Below are 22,708 nucleotides of genomic sequence, written 5' to 3'. Positions count from 1 at the left end.
TTTATAATATATTACAATTACCGACTTCTGATTTATTTTTTCAAAATCTTCCTCCTTGCAATTGACATTTAAAAAAAAAAAAAAAAAAAAAGCAGATACACTGAGTTGGAAACCCATAAATTATTTGTCAGGATCCAGCATGCTTTCCTTATTTTGTTCCATGAAATCAAAGTTATAATTTTTAGCTGACTGATAACTTGGTAACTTGAAATTCCTTTTCTCTGAAAAATTAGGGGGGGGGGAAAAAAAGCTTTGATATTTTTTCTTCGGTATGGGAAGGTAAATATTACAGAAGTACAATTTTTTTATTTTAGCAATGCATTTCCCATTTTTTTATTCCAATTAAAAAAAGCATGTCTTGCATGCATGTATGTATGTATGCGTGTATCTACATATACCACATACCACATATATGTACAAACTAAGTGTTTGAGAGTCATATGCTGAACAGAACAGAAAGGAAACAGAAACAGAGAGGTATAACATTAAAAAAAAAAAAAACAAAAAAAACGCATTTCCCTAAACTTTCTACTTCCTTCTTAACAATATCTGTCCTTTGTCATTACACAAATGAATTTTTTTTTCCTCAGCATCCAAACAATAGAGCACTACTACATGGAGACAAGCGTGTTTAAAATACACTATCAGATACCAGGCTGAAAAATCGCAATTCTAGTAAGCAACAAGCTTTGGCTTCTTAGCGCTCAAGGAAAACAGATAGCCACCGGCAAAAAGAAAAATCAGGAGGAAGGTCATTTAAATGGCCTTGTACTATTAAATAAAACCAGCATTCACTGTGTACTTGTTAATGTTTTTGTGTGTTGCACCCACAGAGCTGCAAGAAATTATACCACTGTATACTGCAGTAAAACCAAAGGAGGACGTCTCTCCTTTAAAATTGTATCATAAAATTCTCCTTAAAAATGCATAATAATCAGTCTTTACAAAATCTAGGTAACACAGAAAATTTAAAAAAAAAAAATATTTAAAAGAATAGTGATAGATATGCATTTTTACTTTCATTATGTAATTATATAAAAACATGTATGAAAATCAATTTGGTATACTTAATGAGAAAGTGCTTAGTAAAAACACTGTATCACTTGTATACACTAACCCTGATTATAATACTACAGTCTGGCTCCTTTCTTTCCACGTAAACTTCAATCAGCAAATCTCCAGCCTGGGAAACCTAAAACAAAACAATTAAAAAAAATTAGACTGTCTTAAAAATATTTTAAATATACTTTTAAATAGGGAAAGTTCAATTATTATCTAGTAGATGTGCTAGAACCTTCTGAACTCAAACTTTTTTTTCCACCAACTTATCTATACAAATAGTCCAAATGTTGACTCTAATGGGAAAACCTGCACTACATTCACTTTTATTTGACTAGTGTAAGGAAAAAAAACCCTATTCACAAATTCAGGAGGAAAATGCAAACCCTGACTAAATCCAACAGAATCATATCAAACAAAATGAACACATGTTACAAATACCATTCAAGAGCAGGAAAACTAGAGGACATGAAATAAATATAAATTTAAAATTTCCACTTAAGACTGCAAAGTCTAAGACATGAGTGTACCTTAGTATCTTAAACAGCCAGAACCATAACTCTGATTTAGGGGTTAGCCAGGCTCACTTCAGAGCCAAAACAGATGACCAGAATTTAAAACCATGAAAAAATACAGGACAGGAACCCCAAACTAAAATGAGTTAGTTAAAAATGAGAGGAAAAATTACAAATAAGAGAATATTTCAGTCATATAGCCATGTGTACATATCTGGATAATCAAAATTCATTACTACAAAGACTACATTTATGATTATTAATCACAATGAAAATGTGTCATTAAGAATTTAAAAAAAGGAATCAAAACAAATGCTCCTGGTATCAACCTCTGTTAAATATAGCTCTTCAAATTTGTTGGAGAGATAGCTAAACTTTACATACAATGCTAACGTGGAAAAATTAGATGGTAAAACAAATGTATGACATAATATATAATAGTTTAATTACTCAATACCAACAAACATAATTTAAGAATGCCTAACAATATGAAACTTACAAAGAAATTGGAAAGTCAGTAATTTTATGATCAAGGAGAAAAATCTGATTCATGACAAGGAATTTAGTATTTTCCATTGTTACTAGATTTGCTCATCTATGGCAATAAAATTATCTTTGTGGATGAGAAATTACTTTACTTTTCTACAGTTAAAAATGTCTCCCATCTTGCCTGCTCTAATTCCCTTGCGGTATAGACATAAGCATCGTCAAAAGATTGTAATTCATCCCAGTTTCTAAAACTAAATATATCGTGATGATCAGAGCATAGGAAGAAAAAATACGGCAGAAAACTGGACCTTTCAGGAGGTGTACCCTTTTATTAATAAGCCGATTTAATAATCAAATTAACATTAAGAATGACAATTTGTGTCTTCATTTGCAGAACACTATTCATAGTGATGCTACTTATTTATATATTACTACAAACAGAGGAAGAGTTTAAGAACAGTAAAAAAGCTGCATCACATACAGAATAAGATACGGAGAAAATGATAGCAACAGGCGAGCTTTGAGATACATTTTGACTAATTTACAGAACCTAAAACTACATTTCTATAGAAAAATGGCAGAACTCAATTTTAGAGAACATTAACATTCTGAAAAACGGTGACTTTAAAGTTAGTTTAGCCTCTGAGAATAGAAAACTAATGGAAACATTTGTGAGGAAAAACATTACAAAGCTACTTTGAAGAAAGCTACTTAATTATAGTGGTACAGACTCAAAAAAGCTCATTTAGTTGTAAAATTTGCTTTTCAGATGATATTACAGAAAAAGGTTGGAAATAAGAATGAAGCTGACATTTGATTTCCACTGGGCTCATGTAAACAACCGTATGGAGAAAATGTATGTAAATTACAGCAGCAAACAGAAACAGCTGGCCTAAGTATATGGTGGACAGAAAATGAAGAGCAGCTAATGAAGTGCCACCTGGAACGGAACTTCAGTGACATTTCAAGACATGAGAACTTCCAGGCCTTCAGCAGAAATTTGGTTCAGTTGTTCTTTGAACACTCTGCATCACCAGCCCAGAGATAAAACTACTATAGCAACCTATATACTCAAATGTATTAGGTATCCGCACCACCGATTTTCCCACAAATATGCGCATGTTTTGATGCAATAATGTCACACTATCAGACGTTAAATGGAAGGGATTCTTATGCACAATTCTTAATTGCAGCTGCTTGAGGTCTAAGTTGCCAATCACCCGTGCTGTTACATCACTCGATCTGCACCATGTCATCAGTTTTAACAGTAACTGGAAGCCCATCCAAAAAAGTTCCAAAGAGCTACCTCTCCTGCATGAGCCTTGAGTCCAATCTCCATGCTACATGGTCTGCATATGCAAGTCTTCCATATGCATTGTCTCAGAAACTGCTTACAGGCTGAATGATGGTAGCTACTGACAGAGGAAGTAGAGCAGCTGAAAAAGAATGTTTCAGCATAGCATACCCTTTTCTTTCACTGAAATAATGAAAGATATCAAGTTAAAGCTACACCATTCTAACTAACCGCTGTTCCTATTCTGAAAATGTTTATCCCATTTCAGGTCTGCACTGGCAAATACAGCTCATGACAAATGGCTAGGGTCTGGTTATTCTTTTTATAGTGTTAATGAAAGCATCAAATGCTAAGTTGGACTTAACAACAGCAGTTTAAAAGAAGTTTATATGGCCAAGCCTGGTAAAATATAAAGTGTAGTTATCCATACAATCTAGTCTTCCAAAATCATGAGTAATTTGCACTTTATACTCATGATAGAAATTATAAATGTAAAAATACAACAAAGAGGAAGGTCAATCTTTTTCAAAAGCACTTAGTGTTAGTCCGGGTTTGGCTCTAAGGTATTCCCCCACCTGTGGACAACACCATGCATAGTTAGGGAAATGTTGAATTCTTCTAGAGAAAAAGCTATATATAAAATCTCAAAACATCCTTGTAACCACCTAGAAAAAGCTTCTTTAATCAGTGGGCTTCAGGCAGTAAATACTTTGAAATAACAGCAAGTGCACAATCTTTGATGAGAATTACTCCCTTCTGCATTGAAGTGGTCCCCAGCATTAGACATCCATGCATTTCACATGTTACATACTTATGCAGTTTCAGAAAAAAGGTATTTTTAAATTGAAACAGTAGTTACATTAATCATGTCTGCTACAGAAAAATTGGCAACTGGCAAAAAACGTTCCACAGTTTAATTCAGAGGGGAAAAATGTTCACAGTCACAATCAAATTGCCACAAATGACAGTCAGGATCTTGAGAACTCCACTCCCCAGTTGTTATATTCAAGGGGTAATAGGCTCACATAACAGAGAGAATGAAGTCCCTATCCTTAAAAGCAGTTCAAACTTCAATTTATCATCCATGGTAGAAGTCTTGTTCCAATGTCCATTGCTTGTTTAGAAAGCTAAAAGAAAAAGGCTGCTATCTCTGGGGCAAGTGCTCCCAGACAACTGAGGTCTCCTGAGTTCATATCTGCTATCTCGACTTCTGGTGGCTCTTTTTCCAGGAAATGCCATACAGAGTAAAGATACCAACGATTTGATAAGATCCGAAACCATTTTCTAACTCAAACTCAGCATTCCATGATGTCTTCAGATACAGTATTGACGGAGATAAATTAATAAAATCCAGCAGCTCAGTTACTATTTTCCTCATAACAGGTTGTGAAAACATGTACTGAATATTAAGAATTCATGTTTTCCAAGCAGGAATCTGGAATCACTTCAGATACGCAATTTTAAAATACCCCAGTGACCAAGTCTGTTCTAGGAATTTTGCATTACTTATTTTCTTTATAGGGAGAACATCAACTACAGCTTTGAGATCATTGCCCTGTTTGGGAAACAGGGAAGTAGATTATTCTGTATACTATTTTCCATTTTATGCCATTCAAGTCTATATTAAAGAATAAATCCATAAAACAATATACACAATTTATAGTGCAAATCCATTTTGCCCACACAATACAAATAATATAGCATAAAATATTTGATTAGGTCTTAATAGTAAAATATTTCTAGAAGAAAGTGAAAAAGGTGGTACTATACTGCAATAGTTTTTCATTAATAATCAATTTTCCCATCTCCTTTTCACGTTGAGATTTTCTAGCACACAGACATTTCTGATCTCGTTTTCCTTTCTTTATGTAGCAGTTCATATGGAAATCCAAAGTGTTTGGCCATGTAAGGTCTTGAACAACACAAAACAAGACTAAACAGATTTTTCTGTGTTTAATTTCCCAATAGCAATCCTCAAAACAATCACTCATGTACATGGGTACCCAACAAATTAGCCTTTTCTATTAAAACATTCTTGGTACCTAAAGTTTCTTTTCTTACTAAGGACTGGTGCACCTTGGTAAAGCCGAGGAGCTCAATCCATCTAACCATTAAACTCATCCAGGATACACTCTGAATGCACGCACTGCCAAACCCAATAATTTGAATTCACATTTCCAAGACAGTGCCATAACAGACAGGCTCTAAATTATTCCAGGTGATTGTAAAGTTGTGGAAGGATTGTGAAGGGGTGGAATCAGATACAAAGGAAATAATACACTCCACTGCAGCTTATAAAGCTGTACCACATGGTAACCACAGATAAGTAAAGAGAAGGAAAAATGCATTCAGGTCAGCCCTTACCTTGCTCAAGGAAGTATTTAGCCTCCTCATTCCTCATCTGCATATTAAAATGGAAGAAAACGTTCAAGTTCTCCTTTAGAAAGTATCTTAAGATGATGGTTTGGGTCTGTGAATCAGCATCTGACACACACATGTTCAGGCATGCAAGAAAGGGAGAATTTAAGAGGCTCCCTTCCTTCAGCATCCCAGCTACAGGCTAGGTCAGTAGGCTTCTTATGCAGTGTGTTGACTGTTAAGACTCCAAGTCTCCCTTCCCTACCCATTTCACAAATAACTTAAGTGCTTAATCTGGGACAGAACAGCACATGTGGGATCCAGGAGCCTTGCACTAAATTCTTAAATGGAAATACTGTTCCTTCCATGACGCAATGCCTGAGTTCATGCCACCAGAAACCTAACAGCATGGGCCTGGAAAGAACCAGGGCACACCCTGGTCAGGCCTCTGCCCTGAGCAGCTGGGGTCCCAAGATCAGAGAGCAAGCTAAGGAGTGCTTCTACACCTCAGGTAAGGTTAGCCCTCATGCACCTGAGGCCTTTGGACTTTCACAACTCTTCGTGGTACACAAACACAAGGCCAGTTGCCAGGGGAAGAAAAGAAAAAAAAAAAAAAAAGGCAACGCTGAGATGGAAAACATAGCTGTGGTATAACAGCTACTCTGGAAATTACCTGAGAAAGCACTTAATGAATACAGCAAAAATTTACAGATAAACCCAGGTGGTAACACGATTCAGTGAAATTTAGTATCAGTGACATGTCGTATCTAGGAGACTCAGCAGGCAGACTCTGTAGTCCAGCTGAGATTCTCTCACACATCATATCTAAGTATTTAGCGCTTATTTACCACATTCTTTGGAAAACTTTTTTTCCCATGGGATGAAAAAAATAGATTTTCAAATGTATACATTTAAATACAATTTCTAATGCACTTCTTTTTAGCCCCTTCCTACTTTAGTTTAAAGGGAGAGAAGTGCCATTTTCTTCAATTTTGTAAGTTCTACTTGAACAAGAATTCTCTCTGAAACTGAAAGTAGTCATTTCTACCGATATGTTAAGAATGAATGATAACAAATTTGACAGTAGCACACTACCTAATAAAATAAGAATCCCTTTCACTGCTGCCTTCCAAATTTTAAGTACTATAAAGCACTGCAAATCATCCCTTACTATTTATAAGGCCTGGATGGATGAGCAAAGAGCTCCTGGCTGAACTCAGATGAACAAAGAAAGCGTGGAAGAGCTGGAAGCAGGGGCAGGTGACCCAAGAAAAGCACAGAGGTTCTGTCCCAATGTGCAGGGATGAGGTTAGAGAAACCAAGGCCAACCCCAAGTTGAAGTTTGCAAGGGATGCAAAGGGCAACAGGAAAGGATTCTACAGGTACATAAACTGCAAAAGGGAGCCTATAGAAAACATGGGCCCGCTGCTGAATAGGGCAGGCGACCAGGTGACAAATGACACAGAAGAGGCCAAGGTACTCAATGCCTTCTTTGTCTCAGTCTTTACTGGTAAGACTGACTTTCAGAAATCCCAGGCCCCTGAAACCAGAGGGGAGGTCTGGAGCAAGGAAGATTACCCTCAGTGGAGGAAGACCAGGTTAAGGAGCACTTAAATAAATTAGATGTACATAAGTCCATGGAGCCTGACAAGTAGTACCCACGAGTGCTGAGGAATCTCACTGATGTCACTGTAAAGTCAGTCTCAATTATCTCTGAAGAGTCATGATGACTGGGAGAGGTTCCCAAAGACTGGAAGAGCACAAGTATTGATCCCATCTTCAAGAAGGGCAAGAAAGAAGATCTGGGGAGCTACAGGCTGGTCAACGTCACCTCAGTTCCTGGGAAGGTAATGGAGAAAAACCTCCTGGAAAGCATTTCCAAACATATGAATGAGAACAAGGTGATTGGGATTAGTCAGCATGGATTTACAAAGGGGAAATTAAGCTTAACCAAACCAATAGTCCTCTACAATGAGGATACTTGTGGACGAAAAGATAGCAGCAGATGTTGTTTACCTCAGTTTTAGTAAAGTCTTCGACAGTATCTCCCATAGCATCATCATCGACAAGCTCACAAAATACAGATTAGGTAAGGAGACAGTAATATGGATTGAAAACTGGCTGAACAGCATGGAGACCATTAATCTTCATCAATGACCTGGATAATGGGACAGAGCACATCCTCAAGAAGTTTGCAGATGATACTAAACTCAGAGGAGTGGTTGATACATTCACAAGGACCTCAACAGGCTGGAGAACTGGGCAGACAGGAACCCCATGAAGTTCAACAAGGGGAAATCCAAGTCTTGCACCTTGGGAGGAGTAATCCCAGGTATCAGTACATACTGGGGGATGACCAGCTGGAAAGCAGCTTTGCCGAGAAGGACCTTGATGACCTAGTATACATGCAGCTGATCATGAGCCAACAATGTGCCCTCATAGAAAAGAATGCCAACTGCCTCCCTGGGCTACATTAGGCAAAGCACTATCAGCGGGTTGAGAGAGGTGATTCTTCCCTTCTATTCAGCACTGGTGAGGCCACACCTGGAGTACTGTGTCCACTGCTGGGCTCCTCAGTACAAGAAAGATATGGTACTACTGGAGAGAGTCCAGTGAAGAATCACCAAGATGATGAAGGGACTGTAGCATCTTTCATATAAGAAGAAGCTAAAAGAGTTGAGACTGTTCAGCCTGCAGAAGAGAAGGCTTGAGGGGGAATCTTATCAACATGTACAAATATCTGATGGGAGAGAATGAAGAAAACTGAGATACTCTTCTCAGCGACATGGCAAGAGGCAATTGAGACAGGGAGCCAAAGGAACCTTAGTAGATACAGTAGATACATGGATGTAGATAGGAACTGTTTAATAATTATCTAGCTTATAATGAAGTTAAAGAAATTTCAATAGAGGTAGACATGGCCCAAGGGGATGAGAAGTGATGTTTAACGTTTGCATTGTTGAGGCTGGCTGGGGCAGGAGATAGTCCCTGATAAGAAACAGAAGTCAACCCCAAGAACCAGCCAAGACCGGCCTTGTGATTTGGATAAATGCCAAGGAGCAACTGAGTCTGCGCAGGGACAGAAGGTTAAGAGTTCACTGCGAAGAAGACATACAGCCTTCATCTTCACGACCACCAGATGACCACCATAAGGAGGCACTGCGCAAGCGCAGTTGAGAGGAGACTATGGAAATGACTTCCTGGACCTAATTTTAATATGAAGCAGGGATAGGTCATGCCTATGTATAGGCATATTGCGAAACTCTATGTATATGTAACACTTGACTGTATAAATTTAAAGCAAACTGCCGAGTCAGGCACGCACGACTTTGGTGGGACTACCCCCCGTGCAGCCCAGCGCTGAATGAACATACCTACTTTACAATCTCACTGATTGTGGAGTGTGTTTCCGCACGTCACAATGAGCACAAATTAAAACCACGCAAAATTCAATCTGAACACAAGAAAACAATTATACTGTGAGGGTGGGCAAACACTGGAAGAGGTTGCTCAGAGAGGTTCCATCCTTGGAGATATTCACAATCTGACAGGACACAGTCCTAGGCAACCTGCTCTAAGAAGCCATGCTTGAGCAGCAGTGTAATCAGACTAGATGATCTCAACAGGTTCCTTCCAACCTAGACAACTAGAATAAAGCTGCATCAGAGGAAGCTCAGATTGGCCATTAGGAAAAGGTTCTTCACTGAGAGAGTGGTCGCACACTGGAACAGGCTCCCCAGGGAAGTGGTCACAGCACCACGCCTGCCAGAGTTCAAGAAGCATCTGGACGACGCTTTTAGTCATATGGTTTACTTTTTGGTAGTCCTGCGAGGAGCAGGGAATTGGGACTGGTTGATCCTTATGAGTCCCTTCCAACCTGAGATATTGTATGATTCTATGATAATTCTGTGATTAGGTAGCAGATTTTGTGTCATTTTTAAGGTTAAAGTGGTATTACTATTTTTTGTAAAGAATTTAAAGCTTAGCCATGTGTGTTATGAGAATCAAGCCAGAGTCTGTTAACACAGTAGGTGTAACCATCAGTTTAGAAAGCTGATTATTAATGCTAGAGACTTTGCTGCAAGCAAAATAAGAACAGTTAAAATCCCAGTTCAATCTTTCTATAATTCTGCCTCCCAACAATCTGGAGAGTCCCAGGGAAACCAGTCCAAACAGGCCCAATTATTCATCAAGGTTCCAGTTTGATTATAAAGTTTATAATGTGGAAGACTAGCTTTTCAGGTGCTGGAAGCTTTTTAATAAAAATCTTAACAATTTTAGAAAGCCTAGGCTTTTATTTTAAAGAACAAAAAGCAAGTCTCTTTTTCTTGTAAATATAATACCTCATAAAGGTCATTTAGTAGTGGTATCTGGGGTGGAAAAAATACAGAACAAAACCATTTTATTTGGGTCTTCTCTATATTCCTCACAGCTTCAGTTTTAGACAAACCTACCTAGACAGCAGTTGCTAGTGTGTTATTCAATCCATCAACAGCCTTTCAGTTTCCTTTCTCTTCTTCCTCCCTATCTAATCAAAATGATTCCACTACCTCCTTCTCTATTCATGAAACTCCTCTCATATCCCCCTAATTTTTCCAGAAGGTATTACAAATATTTAACCATCACAGCTTCCCAGAGTCGCTTGGAAAATGTTAATAGTGTAACCAGCTGTAACATGCATTTTTTTGGTTCTAAAACCACAGAAAAGAATGTATTTAAAAGTCTATGCATTTTCACTGTCTCAGGCTTCAAAATTTTATTCTCTAATCTCAATAAGGTCCTTTTCATGGTCCCCAGAATTAATAAGTTCCATTAAAGATACTTCAACCCCTGCCTTGCAGAATGCTCTTAGGGATATCAAATCGGGGGGGGGGGGGGGGGGGTTGCCAGAAGGCAGATGTTTCCATTCTGCAAGATAGACACTAGAAATAAACTTTAAATTGCTTCCCAGTGACTTGGTCACTCCCCACTGGGCACCAAAAGGAGGAAATAGGCATTCTACCTTCTATATGCACATTCACAGTAGGTCATTATGGTCAGAAAGCTTCATGCCACTCTGACCCAGACAATAAGGGAATATGAGATAAAAGTAAGACTCTAGATAGCAATTCACAGAACATACAATTTCAACATGTATTTGCAAGACCCTGTCTTCTTAATGATGGCTTCCAAGGTACCACAAAACTGTTGCTGGAAGGCGGAAGGCAAGCAACAGACAAAGCATTATAGATTTTTTTTTTCTGCTAGCTTAGTTTCTAAAGCCCTATAAGCTCCAAAACCGCTCAAAGCTTCTCCTCCACTACTTTAGATTTCCGAAAAAGCTTTTAAGCTCCTTGCATTTCCTTTTACCCTTCTTAATTCAACCACCTTGGTAGTGTTATGAAACTTACCAATTTTTGCTTTAATTAGGACTGTACAAAAATACCATTCAGACAGTGAAACATGCTGTCACTTTGCTGTTTCTTACCACTCTGAAGCTATTCAAAAGTTGTTACAGGTAGACTGGAACTCAAGATGATAATAAGTGGCATAAGATCTCCCATTTTCTTATATTGTATCCTGAAGTTCAGTTTGACTGTTAGTATGTGTCTGAAGCTTCCCCAAATAATGTTTGTGGTTTGGGGTTCTAAAAATGGTCACAAAACAGGATGCGGCTAAAGATTCGGACGCTTTAAACTCAAAGGGATAGTGAAACTCTAATGAAGAGGGACCACGTATACCCAAAGCTTATGAAATAATAAAAGTATTAATATACACTTGAAGGTACTTAATATGCATGTTTAAAATTAAAAAAGGACAGGTCATCACTTTCACACTTGCAAATGTTGACCATTTCCTTCTAGTACAATTTATGAAGTATAGTAAAAGCATGTAACAACCTGTACGTTATCCCAGTGCTCAGGCCAGAACACAATTCCACAGTATGCTTTACACAGAACTGCTTTCCTTTATCAGTTTATGCCTCCTCTTTTATTTAATTTTATTTCCCTCAGCGCCGTAAAAAACACTGGTCACTATACAAACTCAGTAATTTACATTTAGAAATCTAGGTATAAAAACCTGTAAACAACAAAATAGTCTTTGGTAAAATTGTTTTCGTACCAGTTGATATTTCCCACTTACCTGAGTGTCTTTCCACCTGGTAATAAAGCTGTTCTCTATATCCATTTGTTTGACCTGGTCTTCATTTATCTGTTTAAAATGGATCATTTTTGATCAATTAATAAGTATAAGGGAGCTAGTATAAAAATTACAACATAAACTAGCAAACACTAATTTAATATAATAAACTAAGATAAATACAGATATAAATATAGAGCAATGCTTACATCTAAAATTAGTAAATAATTAATAATAATGCAACAATAATAAATATTGTTACAATTAACCATAGTGTTAATTGCGTTCTTATAGAAGCAGCTATGCAAAATATTCTATCAGTCAGTAACAGCACTTCATTGATGGGATTCGTTACTATAAACTTTACCAAATACATATTAGAAGAGAGGACTCCAAGAAAAACTGCCAAACAATGTTATAGTGGCACAGTAAACTCTAAACCAAAACGGCTAATACGAACTGCTGCTAGTAGTATCTTTTCTACCCAGTTGGATTTAATGTTCTTTCTAGGCCTAAGGAACCAAACACTTGCTCTAGTCTTTATTGTAACCACAGCTCAGAGACTAAGAACACAGAATTCTTCCATGCTTCAGTTCTGATCAGGCCCATAAAATCTGCATAGAAGTATTATTTTCAATAGTCATAATCTTAATGTTTTCTTAAAATTGGTATGCTGGTGTCAAGCAAGAAGAATGTGCACCGTTTTGGAAAACAGGAGATCACAGCAACCCTATAAATACAGTCTTTCCTACACAGACTAAGCTAGCTGGGAAATAAAATTTAAAGCAGACAAAAACCAATGTCCACTGAATTAAGAGTTCAAAACCCTGCAAATCCTCAGGCAGTGTAACTAATAGCAAGATCATCTTTAAAAAGACTTCTATATTTTAGCATGTCTAACAGCTGAGCAATTAGGACACTTTATATAAAGATACCTACATCAAAAAGTTGCACATAATTTTTAATTAGATCTTCAATTACATTGACTTCTTCACTAGTTTGACCCTTAGTTTGAAATAAGCATGAGGAAAACACCATGGCTAGATTGTGAGGGTTCATATGATTGGTTTCAGAACACTTCTGCACCCTGTTGAAGGAAAAATAAACATATTTAGAAGGTTTCATTGCTCCTTTAATTGTCTTAGGCTCCTCTACAGAATATGCAGTGCTTTTCAAAAAGAATAACTACATTAAATGCAATGAAAAAATCTAATATTATTTATTTCTTTTTATATTTGTTTCTTTATATTCTTTACCTCACATCTCATTACGGAAATGAAAACTTATACTTTCTATCTCCATCTCAAGTGATATCAAAATTATTTAGAACAGAATAAAAATAGAATAGTTCAGTTGGAAGGGACTTACAACAATCATCTAGTCCAACTGCCTGATCATTTAAGGGCTGACCAAAAGTTGAAGAATGTTATTAAGGGCATTGTCTAAATGCCTCTTAAACACAGACAGGCTTGGAGCATCGACCACCTCTCTAGGAAGCCTGTTCAAGTATTTGGCCACCCTCTTGGTAAAGAAATGTTTCCTAATATTAAGTCTGAACCTCCCCAGGTGCAGCTTTGAACCATTCCCACATGTCCTATCACTGGATCCCAGGGAAAAGTGCTCAGCACCTCCCCTCTCCACTTCTCCTCCTCAGGACGATGTACAAAGCCATGAGGTCGTCCCTCAGCCTCCTTTTCTCCAAACCAGACAAGCCCAAAGTCTTTAGCTACTCCCCATAGGACATTTCTTCCAGGCCTTTCACCAGCTTTGCTGCCCTCCTCTGGATGCATTCAAGGATCTTAGCACCTTTCTTAAATTGTGGGGCCCAGAACTGCACACAGTACTCGGGGTGAGGCTGCAACAATGCTAATTACAGCTTCACTATATTAAGTTACATAAGTATATCCTACAAACTTATGATCTAAGATGAAAAAAAAAGTGGAAAGAAATTAGATCCTTCTTAGTTTCTACAGTTATGGTAAAGTTTTCATATCAATTCTGTTGTTTACATCATGTATCCTCTTTTAGAATCAAACACTTCGAAGTATCACACAGAATTCTGGCTGTTACACACGAATTCAAACTACTTTCAGAACAGATATAACAGCATATTAATATATCTGAACTGGATATGCTTAGAAACATCGTTAAACACAATACTTACTATAACCTTTATCCCAACAATGGCACCAATCAATTTAATAATCACATAAATAGTTTTTAAAGGACATCTGCTATGGACCTGGCTATGTAATGTAATTTCTGAACACAACATCCTGTACAGAAAAGGTTCTACACATTCTCTACTCACTACAATTTACCAGGAACATAATCTGACTTGTTCAATAGATAATATATATTTAACCATGACACTGCAGAATCATCCAAGTGTTGTGGTTTAACCCCAGCCAGCAACTAAGCACTATGCAGCTGCTCAATCACTCCCCCCACCCCCAGTGGGATGGGGGAGAGAATTAGGGAAAAAAAGGAAAACTTGTGGGTTGAGATAAGAACAGTTTAATAGAACAGAAAGGAAGAAACTAATAATGATAATAACAACAGTAATAAAATGACAATAATAATAAAAGGATTGGAATATACAAAACAAGTGATGCACAATGCAATTGCTCACCACTGGCCAACTGATGCACAATTTGCTCCTGAGCAGTGATCCATCCCTCCTGGCCAACTCCCCCCAGTTTATATACGGGGCATGACATCACATGGTATGGAATACCCTGTTGGCCAGTTTGGGTAAGCTGCCCTGGCTGTGTCCCCTCCCAACTTCTTGTGCCCCTCCAGCTTTCTCGCTGGCTGGTCACGAGAAGCTGAAAAATCCTTGACTTAGTCTAAACACTACTCAGCAACAACTGAAAACATCAGTGTGTTATCAACATTCTCCTCATACTGAATCCAAGATATAACACTATACCAGCTACTAGAAAGAAAATTAAATCTATCCCAGCCGAAACCAGGACACCAAGTCACACATTTTTTATACATTTGCTGCTGCTTATTTGATCTAGGAATAAGACATGACCTTTGTTGCTTAAACAAGTTTATATTTTGGATATTGTCTACCGCTACCTCAGCTGCAAAATGAAGCATTGATGAAAAACAGAAAGGGTAGCTAATTCTCAAAGTTATTAAGTGCAATACAGATTGTGGAGAAGGACATTTTCCCTGAAAAGTCTTTTAATTTCAAGAACCATTTGCAATAATCCTCTGGAAGACTAGCAGACTGGGGTAAAATGAGCTTGTATAAAGAAGCTACCTCAAAAATTACCCTACTTGGACACATACACTGGCAGCCCTCTCGCTGTAAGGCTGTTCCATCCCATTAATATTTATGGATACCTACTGCTAAAAATACAACCAAAGAAAAAACACATTATAAATTAAAAGGAATCAAATATAATTAATCGCCACAACTAGGTAACCTTTTGATGCTTACTAGTTAATGAAACAAGCCACATTTCATCTATGGTAGAGTTATACTGAGAACACATTACAAGAATTTCTCTGCTACAGTGCATCATTTGCATTGACCTGTAAAGATGTTCAATTAAAGCAGCCAAAGTTGCCCTATTGACTGGTGGAAGCGTCCGAATAAAAGCTCCATACTTCCTCACGCGCTCCTTTTCATTCTGTGTATCTGCCGGAAAATAATAATCATTGAGCGTTAATAACAATGCACACTAAAAATCAACAGCAGTTCTCATTAACTATATTGGCATCACCTAGTCATTTAAAATTACAATTTACCCAATCAACCTCTTCTTCATAAAGGCAATACTGACAATCTACTATTAACAAAGTCTATTATTGTACACCAGTTCAGGGAAACAGTATCAGCAATAAAGAAGGACAGTTCTATATTCAAGCGCCATTTGCTACAGTTTAAGACTAAATCCCAGGATAGCAATTGTTTTTCTTCTCAAAGGTTGTTTAGCCTGTAGTTTGTGTGTGTATATGTGTGAGTGCATCCGTGTATACACATGTGCAAATGTACTTCTAAGAGTTCCCAGAGATGAGAAAGGAAAAGACCTTTTCATCTTTTTAATTTTTATTGGTAAAGTGTCTCAAGGCCCAAAGTAGTTTAAAGATCCAAATATATAAGACTGGTAAGAGAAGAGCAAAGGGGAAGGAGTGGTGAATAAGTTGTACAAAGTTACATAGCTGGACAGTGGCAGAGCCGATGAGAGGACTTCCAGTCTTCGGAATCGCAGTATGAGACAGTCACAGCTCTCTACCTTCAAGTTAAGCCTGCCTCCCTGTGCTGCATAGATACTACAGAGCATAATCCTGCTCAGGGCATGAGCAAAGTTAATGTAAATTTTATTTATTTAGCTTTTTCTTCTCAGTCCCTTGCTTCGCTCAAGTTTCTGAAAAGAAAAAGCACATAAGAACTCTCATCTCTTCCAGCTGATTGCTAGCACTCTCCACTAACTACTGCACTGTGTTATGACTTCTTTGGTAATTGGAAGAAAAAATAAACAAACAAAAAAAACAGTTTAAAGGTCTTCTACTAGATCTTCCTGAGTGTTTTAGTCTTCCCACAAGTACTTTCAGTGTCACTTAATTATAACAGGACAGGATTCTCTGCTGTAAAACTGAAGCAGAATTTTAACCCCGCGTAAAAATCAGGAAGTTAAATCACTGTAACACCATTATGTAACACCTCTATTCACAAAAGAGCTAACCTAAATCTAAACTGCTACCGATACAACTTTTTTTTGACTTATGATAAGATCAGATCAATCTTGTGGTAAGTGAATAAATTCTTAATATTCTTTCCTCTAGTTTGTTCAAATTGAGGTTAAAGTTAAAAAATGTGTAATATTGATACTTGAATTTCCCAAATTTCTAGTGGTTCACATTAAAGCAACTTCCGTAAGTTTGAACTTAAGCAAAATCAGAGAGAAATATGCTTTTAATATCTTTTTTAAAGACAAAACTCACCACACTAAGCAAGCCTATATGATTTCAATGCATTAATGCAGAAATTACTGTTCTGTCTTAGCTTTTCCTGTGCATCTCTTATTGCTATGCATCATCTGCAATTTTATGGCACAGTTTTGGATGGAAAGAGTTTCTTTCTTGCAGTCTGTAAATACTGCAATATAGAAACCAATAGAAACATAGCTGGTTTGTATGAACACTATAAAAAACATCACAATTTATGTAATGAGTAATTTATTAGTAATCTCGTGGTTCTGTTTTCAACCATATAGACACACATCCTCATGTTTTAAATATGTAAGTTCCAGTTTGGGTTGAAGTTACTTAATTTTTCTTTCAAATTAAATCAATATTTCTAAGGACACAAAAAACAAGTAACTGTTGGTAACAAGTTTATATTGTTAATATACATAACTTTGTGTGAATGTTCATAAAAGATATTTGAAGAATTTAAGCAGCAAGACTGTCATTTAACTATCATGCAGATGATAGCATTAACATTAGTTCAAAAGTGGCATAAACTTCTACATATGGTCAAAAGACAGAGTACACACTTTTTTCCTACTCTAACATTTATCTACTTCTTGAATTCTGCCATCAATGCTTCAGTAAAATATTAATCATCACTTCTTACCTTGGCTGATCCAACTACAACACAGTGCAATACTGGTCTACTGTTACAAGGAAACATCGCTATTTGTTATTATTATTTTGGTTCACTTAAAGGCAATAAAATCATCTCTGATTAACGTTAAGTATATTGCAGCCAAGCTCTAAACATTTTTTCTTCCTCACTACAATTGTTTTGCCAATTATCAAATAACATAGGTTGACACAGGGCAAGTAATTAACAACCCCCTCAAATTTGATACTGAAAATGTACATACAACCTTTCTTGTATTGAGTGTTACTGAATACATTACCTAACGCAGAGATCCAGAATGGGTAAAGTTCTTTAGTGAGAAGTGCATCATCTATCTGAGAAAGAAAACTCTTCAATACATCAGTCACATCTTCAAGCTGATGTTTTCCTGCTCTTAGTTTAACATTCCTTGCATCTTTTTTGAAGCTTTCCAGCAGTTCAACCACATTGGAAGAATCGCCATTCTTAAGGTAGATGTGCTTGCTACCTAAACCTATGTTACAGAAATACAGGACAGAAAAATAAACAAATGTAAAATCAAGTATTCTTTTAAAAATTCCAAACGTTATTATATGAAAAGCATATCTGGCTGTCAAACATATCATATCTCCTACTAAAATCTCTCTGACCTTTTGGACATACTCACTTTGTCAGTAAAAACACTGCAAAGCCTGCTTACACCCAACCAGACCTCTTTGCAAAAATACACATCATAATATTAAGCAAGCCTGGGATCACAATTTCAGGAATACTTTACAGGCAATTCAAATCCCCATATCTCTTCAGAACTTCCTAAAATAATAGTTTCAGAAGGCACAGTAAAGGAAAAAAGTTCTGATGACTGCTATTGTATTACACATAAAAAGCACCTGCTTTCATGAGCAAAACTCCCACTATTTTATTACCCTACTGATCAGCTCAGCTTAGGACTCAGTAAAGTATGATTCTATTCATCCAACCTGAAACATTTCACTCTTAAAAGCCTCAAGATTAGAAGAAAGTATTCCCTTTTTTCTGATTTTTCTCACGTTCAGGAAGACATCAGGCAGCCACTATTCTTGTATTTAACAACTAACACCACCAAAGCCCAAAGCCAACTTAAAAGAAAATTCATAGTCTAAAACACAGTCAAGACTACCTCCAATTACTGCATATTAAAGTAGCCAAAACTTTTTTTTTTTTTTTTTTAAACTCCTGGAAGTTTGGCATAGATGTGCAGTCCTGTTTCTCTTTGCAGAGGTGTTTCCCACATTCCCCACATTTCTTGAATTGTATTTTATACGAAACCCTGCTTTTCTTCTGTACCTGTCAAATTAAGCACTCTGTCAAAACCTATGGAATCATGTCTTATGTTCTTGCAATTCACTTTTCCTGTAATGCCCACAAGCACTGCCTTTGTGTTGTTACTGTCAGGAACAGCTGTGGGACCCGATAGTGTCTGTTACCTGTAGACCACAACTGAAAACAGAACCTCTACCATGATAACACAAAAACTTGTATGCATACAGGTAATGCATACAAATAATTCCTTCAGCTTTCACATGAGCATTTAAACACCCAGTAATGCTGATCTTGAAAAAAATATATTTTTCAATAAAGATCTAACTTCTTATTTAAAAGGCAGCAGGAAATTGAATTTTAATTTAGAACACACACGAGCGATTGTTCTGAGTGGCGGACATAATTACGCTGCTTTAACATTTCAGTGCATGAAAGTGTAAACTATACTTAGAATAATTCCTATTGCTAATGATTAAAAAATAATTTAGCAAAAACATGTTTTTCATCCTGTTTTTAGGCAATAGTTGTAACCCAGACACAATTATTGACGATAATGCAGTGTTGCCATATTCAAAAGTTATTCACTTAAACTTCGGTCACTGAAATATAAATTAGGCTCTCTCATACTGACGGAGGTTACAGACACATTTTTGCTGAAGACAGATTTGTACAGCATTGATACGCATTCAGCATTTCACAAGAAAACGGATGAATTTGCAGTAGTAAAAAGGACACAGACATCATCTGCGTATGATGTAATGCTACAGAAAGTTACACTGGCAAAATTTACTTAAACAAGCAGTAATTGACTATATGTCCTTAGGTTATTATGCTGAAAAAACAGCAGCCTTAAGACCAAACTCAGCTCCACAGTTAATATCAGTTTCCCAGAAGATGTGCTGACCAGTCCAGGCCATAGCCTTTCCTAGTTCACACAGCTTATTTTCAGGGCTGAAGTGTTCTGCACCAAGGCACTGGACCCCAAGGCTGAGCTACATCAGGCAAACAAGTCAATTTCTAAAATAGGAAGGTGTCTATAAAGGGCATCTAACAAGTTGTATTTCCCCAAACTGCCCATTCTCAGATGTGTGGCAGTGTACTTCACCATCACATCAAAGAGTGGTGAGGCTAACGAGGGGTATGGGTTTACTTTAGATAATATATAAACTCACTCAATAAGATCTGATGGTGTGGGGCCTTAGGTATTATACAAATGATCTTAGTTTGAATAAAATCCACTGTACTTACCATACTGTGTAACAAATGCTATACAGCTGTTCACTATTATAGGAACATCATTTTTGCTGAGCTGCTGATCTTGTAATGCATTACCATCTGTACCTGCTGCTTTTTCAATTGCAGTATACCAGACCATGAAATCCAGCTTCGTATGGCCATGGATGTACAGAGTTCTGAAAAGTATAAAAATATTTTGAATGCAGGAAAGGAAAAGAAAACTGATGTTATTGTACTACAGCAACACAGCAGATGTCCATGAAAAATAAGAAATACTTAGAATAAAACATCAGGGCACCTTCCACCCCATAAAGCTGTGGTGGTGGCCTATTGTTACGGCATCTTGGTTTTTTCCAACTACATTTGTACTAGCAGTGTCACAATAAATGAAAGAAGATCCACAAACACTGTCACAGGCCTTTGAAAGGACCTGACCAACATTTTAATTCCTCTTCTTCAATCTTGCTCCCACACTATGCATTCATAAGGCCAAGTCACAGTTAAGCAGGAAACAGAGATTTGGAGATAACTTTCAATACTGGAAAAAGCTTTCCTTCTTTTCTATTCCTCACCCACCCACATTTCTGTAGAGGAGCTGAGACATTGAACTTCCCTCCTTCAAATCTATCAAAATGATCACCCTCAGAAAATCACAGAGCTAAGGAACATGTATGAAAAAACTAAGAGTTGAGGTAGAATAAGTTAATGCAACACTTCAATTATCTGTTTATCTCAAAGCATGGCCCTGTTCTGATCTTATTATTTAAACATGCTACAGTAATCTCTGTTTACCTCTGACAAGCTAGCTTCTAAGAGACAATTCCAAAATTGAAGAGTTTAAGGGTGTACGTCCACCCATGTGTATGTATGTAATAAACGACTGTTTCAAGTGTTAAAATAGCAAGCAAACTTTTCTACAGACATACTCTTTGTCTCCCACTAAAGAAATTTAAGAGATTCATTTTCTTTAATGACAATTTATTTGCTGATTAGGAAAAGTTAAAATGTTCTACTGAACTTCTATGAAAATACTTCCATCAAAATCTAAACAAACATTCATGTTGATTATTTTATTTAGGAAAAAACCCAACGCATTTTATATAATGATGGAATATTTCATTTCAAATTTCTTTAATTAGCATCTTTCAATTTTGCTTTTAGAAAATTTCCATTCTAGCATTCCTATCTCGACAGGAAGTGAGGATGCAATCAATGTACGCACACAGATCCAGGATCTGCAGTATTCTCAGGATCCACCATACAGACTTAGCCATTCAGCAGCAGAGTAGAAGACATTAAAACTTTTCATCTTACTGAAGCCTCTTTTTAAAAAGTCTCTACTTCATGACTTCGAAAGTCATATTAACCACCACACATGCCTCTCTCTTCCATTAAGAAAAATCAACAATTTGCATACAGCTCTCAAATTTTTTTTACAGCAAAATGAGTGTGCCTAATTCAATACTTTCAAGCATTTTCTGAAGACCTGTCAGAACAGATATCCAGCCCATGGGTGGCTCTCAACCAATGGCTTCCAAACAACATATCACACTGACATCCTCCGGTATTGCTGTAGCCATATATAAGAGGAAATGAAAAAGTCTGAACCAAATGGAAAAGAGTCTGACAGTGTATGTTACACTATTCCTTTAGTACTATTATTCACAGTTCATCAGATGTTAGGACTATGATTTATAAAACATTCATGGTGCTTCCCAACACAAGAGATGCACACATGTATGCATAGTACTGTGGTTTTATTTTCCCTTCAGAACAGCAGTATTCGCATTAAGGTATTATGCAAAAGGATAAATGGTAGTCCCAACAGGTTATTTTTTGTTATCTAAAGAATTATGATATGTAAAGTGAAAATATTATTACTTCTAAACAAGAAAAGGGCAACTGCTGTATATCAGTGAATCGGTACTAGAGGAGGACAGAGGAAATACAGTAGTGTATTGAACTTCAAAGGTAATTTAAACTTATCTGTATTTTTTCACAGATACATGAAAGTCTAAATCATGTGCCTGTCAATCAACTGTTGTGATATATGAATTACCTGAACTATGTTAAAAAGACCAGCTGGTATTCTATGGATCTTGCCCTCAATGAATCACATGAGAGAAAAAAAAAAAAAAAAAAAAAAAAAAGGTATCGGAACTACCAAGAAATGATGCACTCATTGTTTTCTAAAATTTCAAAAGCTGTTGAGTTAAATTAAAATTACAGAAGAAGAGGTTACTTAATAATTAACAAAGAAAATGGGGTATCTGTTTAAATAGCAGTCCTAGAGCACCAACACAGTCACGAAAGAGAAGTTGCTGGTAAAAAGTATAAATGTGAAAAATCTTGCTACTGTAGAACTTGCATTTTTCATGGAAGGCAACTAATTAATTTCCAAAAAATTATTAACTTCGCCTAGTCAAAAGTCTCCAGAGCAGTCACCTAAGAAAGCTAGACAAGTCAGAGAAACAATTTCAGCATATACTACAACACCATAAAAGAGAAGGGAGAAAAGGAAATGAAACCAGTACCAGACAATTCAGAATTCAGTCAATTTACTGTGGAAGTGGCTTAGAAAGCTCATCTCAAACCACAGTATTTTTGGTAGAGAGCGAGCACGCCTAGGATACATTTAAATCACTAAAACATACAACAATGTACAAATAAGAAGTTTAAGCATTCCTTCGAATTTTAACACTTTCAGCCAAACTTAAAGGTTTTTTTTCCTACTTGGAAACCATTTGTTGA

At 36.8% G+C, this 22,708-nt stretch overlaps 1 protein-coding gene across 3 annotated transcripts in view; it reads right to left on the bottom strand.

The window, feature by feature from the left end:
- ARAP2 (ArfGAP with RhoGAP domain, ankyrin repeat and PH domain 2) overlaps positions 1-22,708 on the bottom strand; it is a 132,682-nt gene that overhangs the window by 31,836 nt on the left and 78,138 nt on the right. For all 3 annotated transcript variants that reach the window (XM_052780283.1, XM_052780284.1, XM_052780285.1), the window contains exons 19-24: positions 19,970-20,133; positions 17,721-17,933; positions 15,385-15,490; positions 12,775-12,922; positions 11,839-11,907; positions 1,118-1,192 (exon numbers count right to left, since the gene is read on the bottom strand). In XM_052780283.1, the coding sequence (XP_052636243.1) occupies positions 1,118-1,192; positions 11,839-11,907; positions 12,775-12,922; positions 15,385-15,490; positions 17,721-17,933; positions 19,970-20,133 (775 nt within the window). The remainder of the gene's footprint in view (positions 1-1,117; positions 1,193-11,838; positions 11,908-12,774; positions 12,923-15,384; positions 15,491-17,720; positions 17,934-19,969; positions 20,134-22,708) is intronic.

The sequence above is a fragment of the Harpia harpyja genome, chromosome 2 (genome assembly GCF_026419915.1).
Source record: "Harpia harpyja isolate bHarHar1 chromosome 2, bHarHar1 primary haplotype, whole genome shotgun sequence".
Classification (NCBI taxonomy): domain Eukaryota; kingdom Metazoa; phylum Chordata; class Aves; order Accipitriformes; family Accipitridae; genus Harpia; species Harpia harpyja.
Note: the sequence above shows the minus strand (reverse complement) of the source record. Positions and strands in the feature narration are given on the sequence as shown.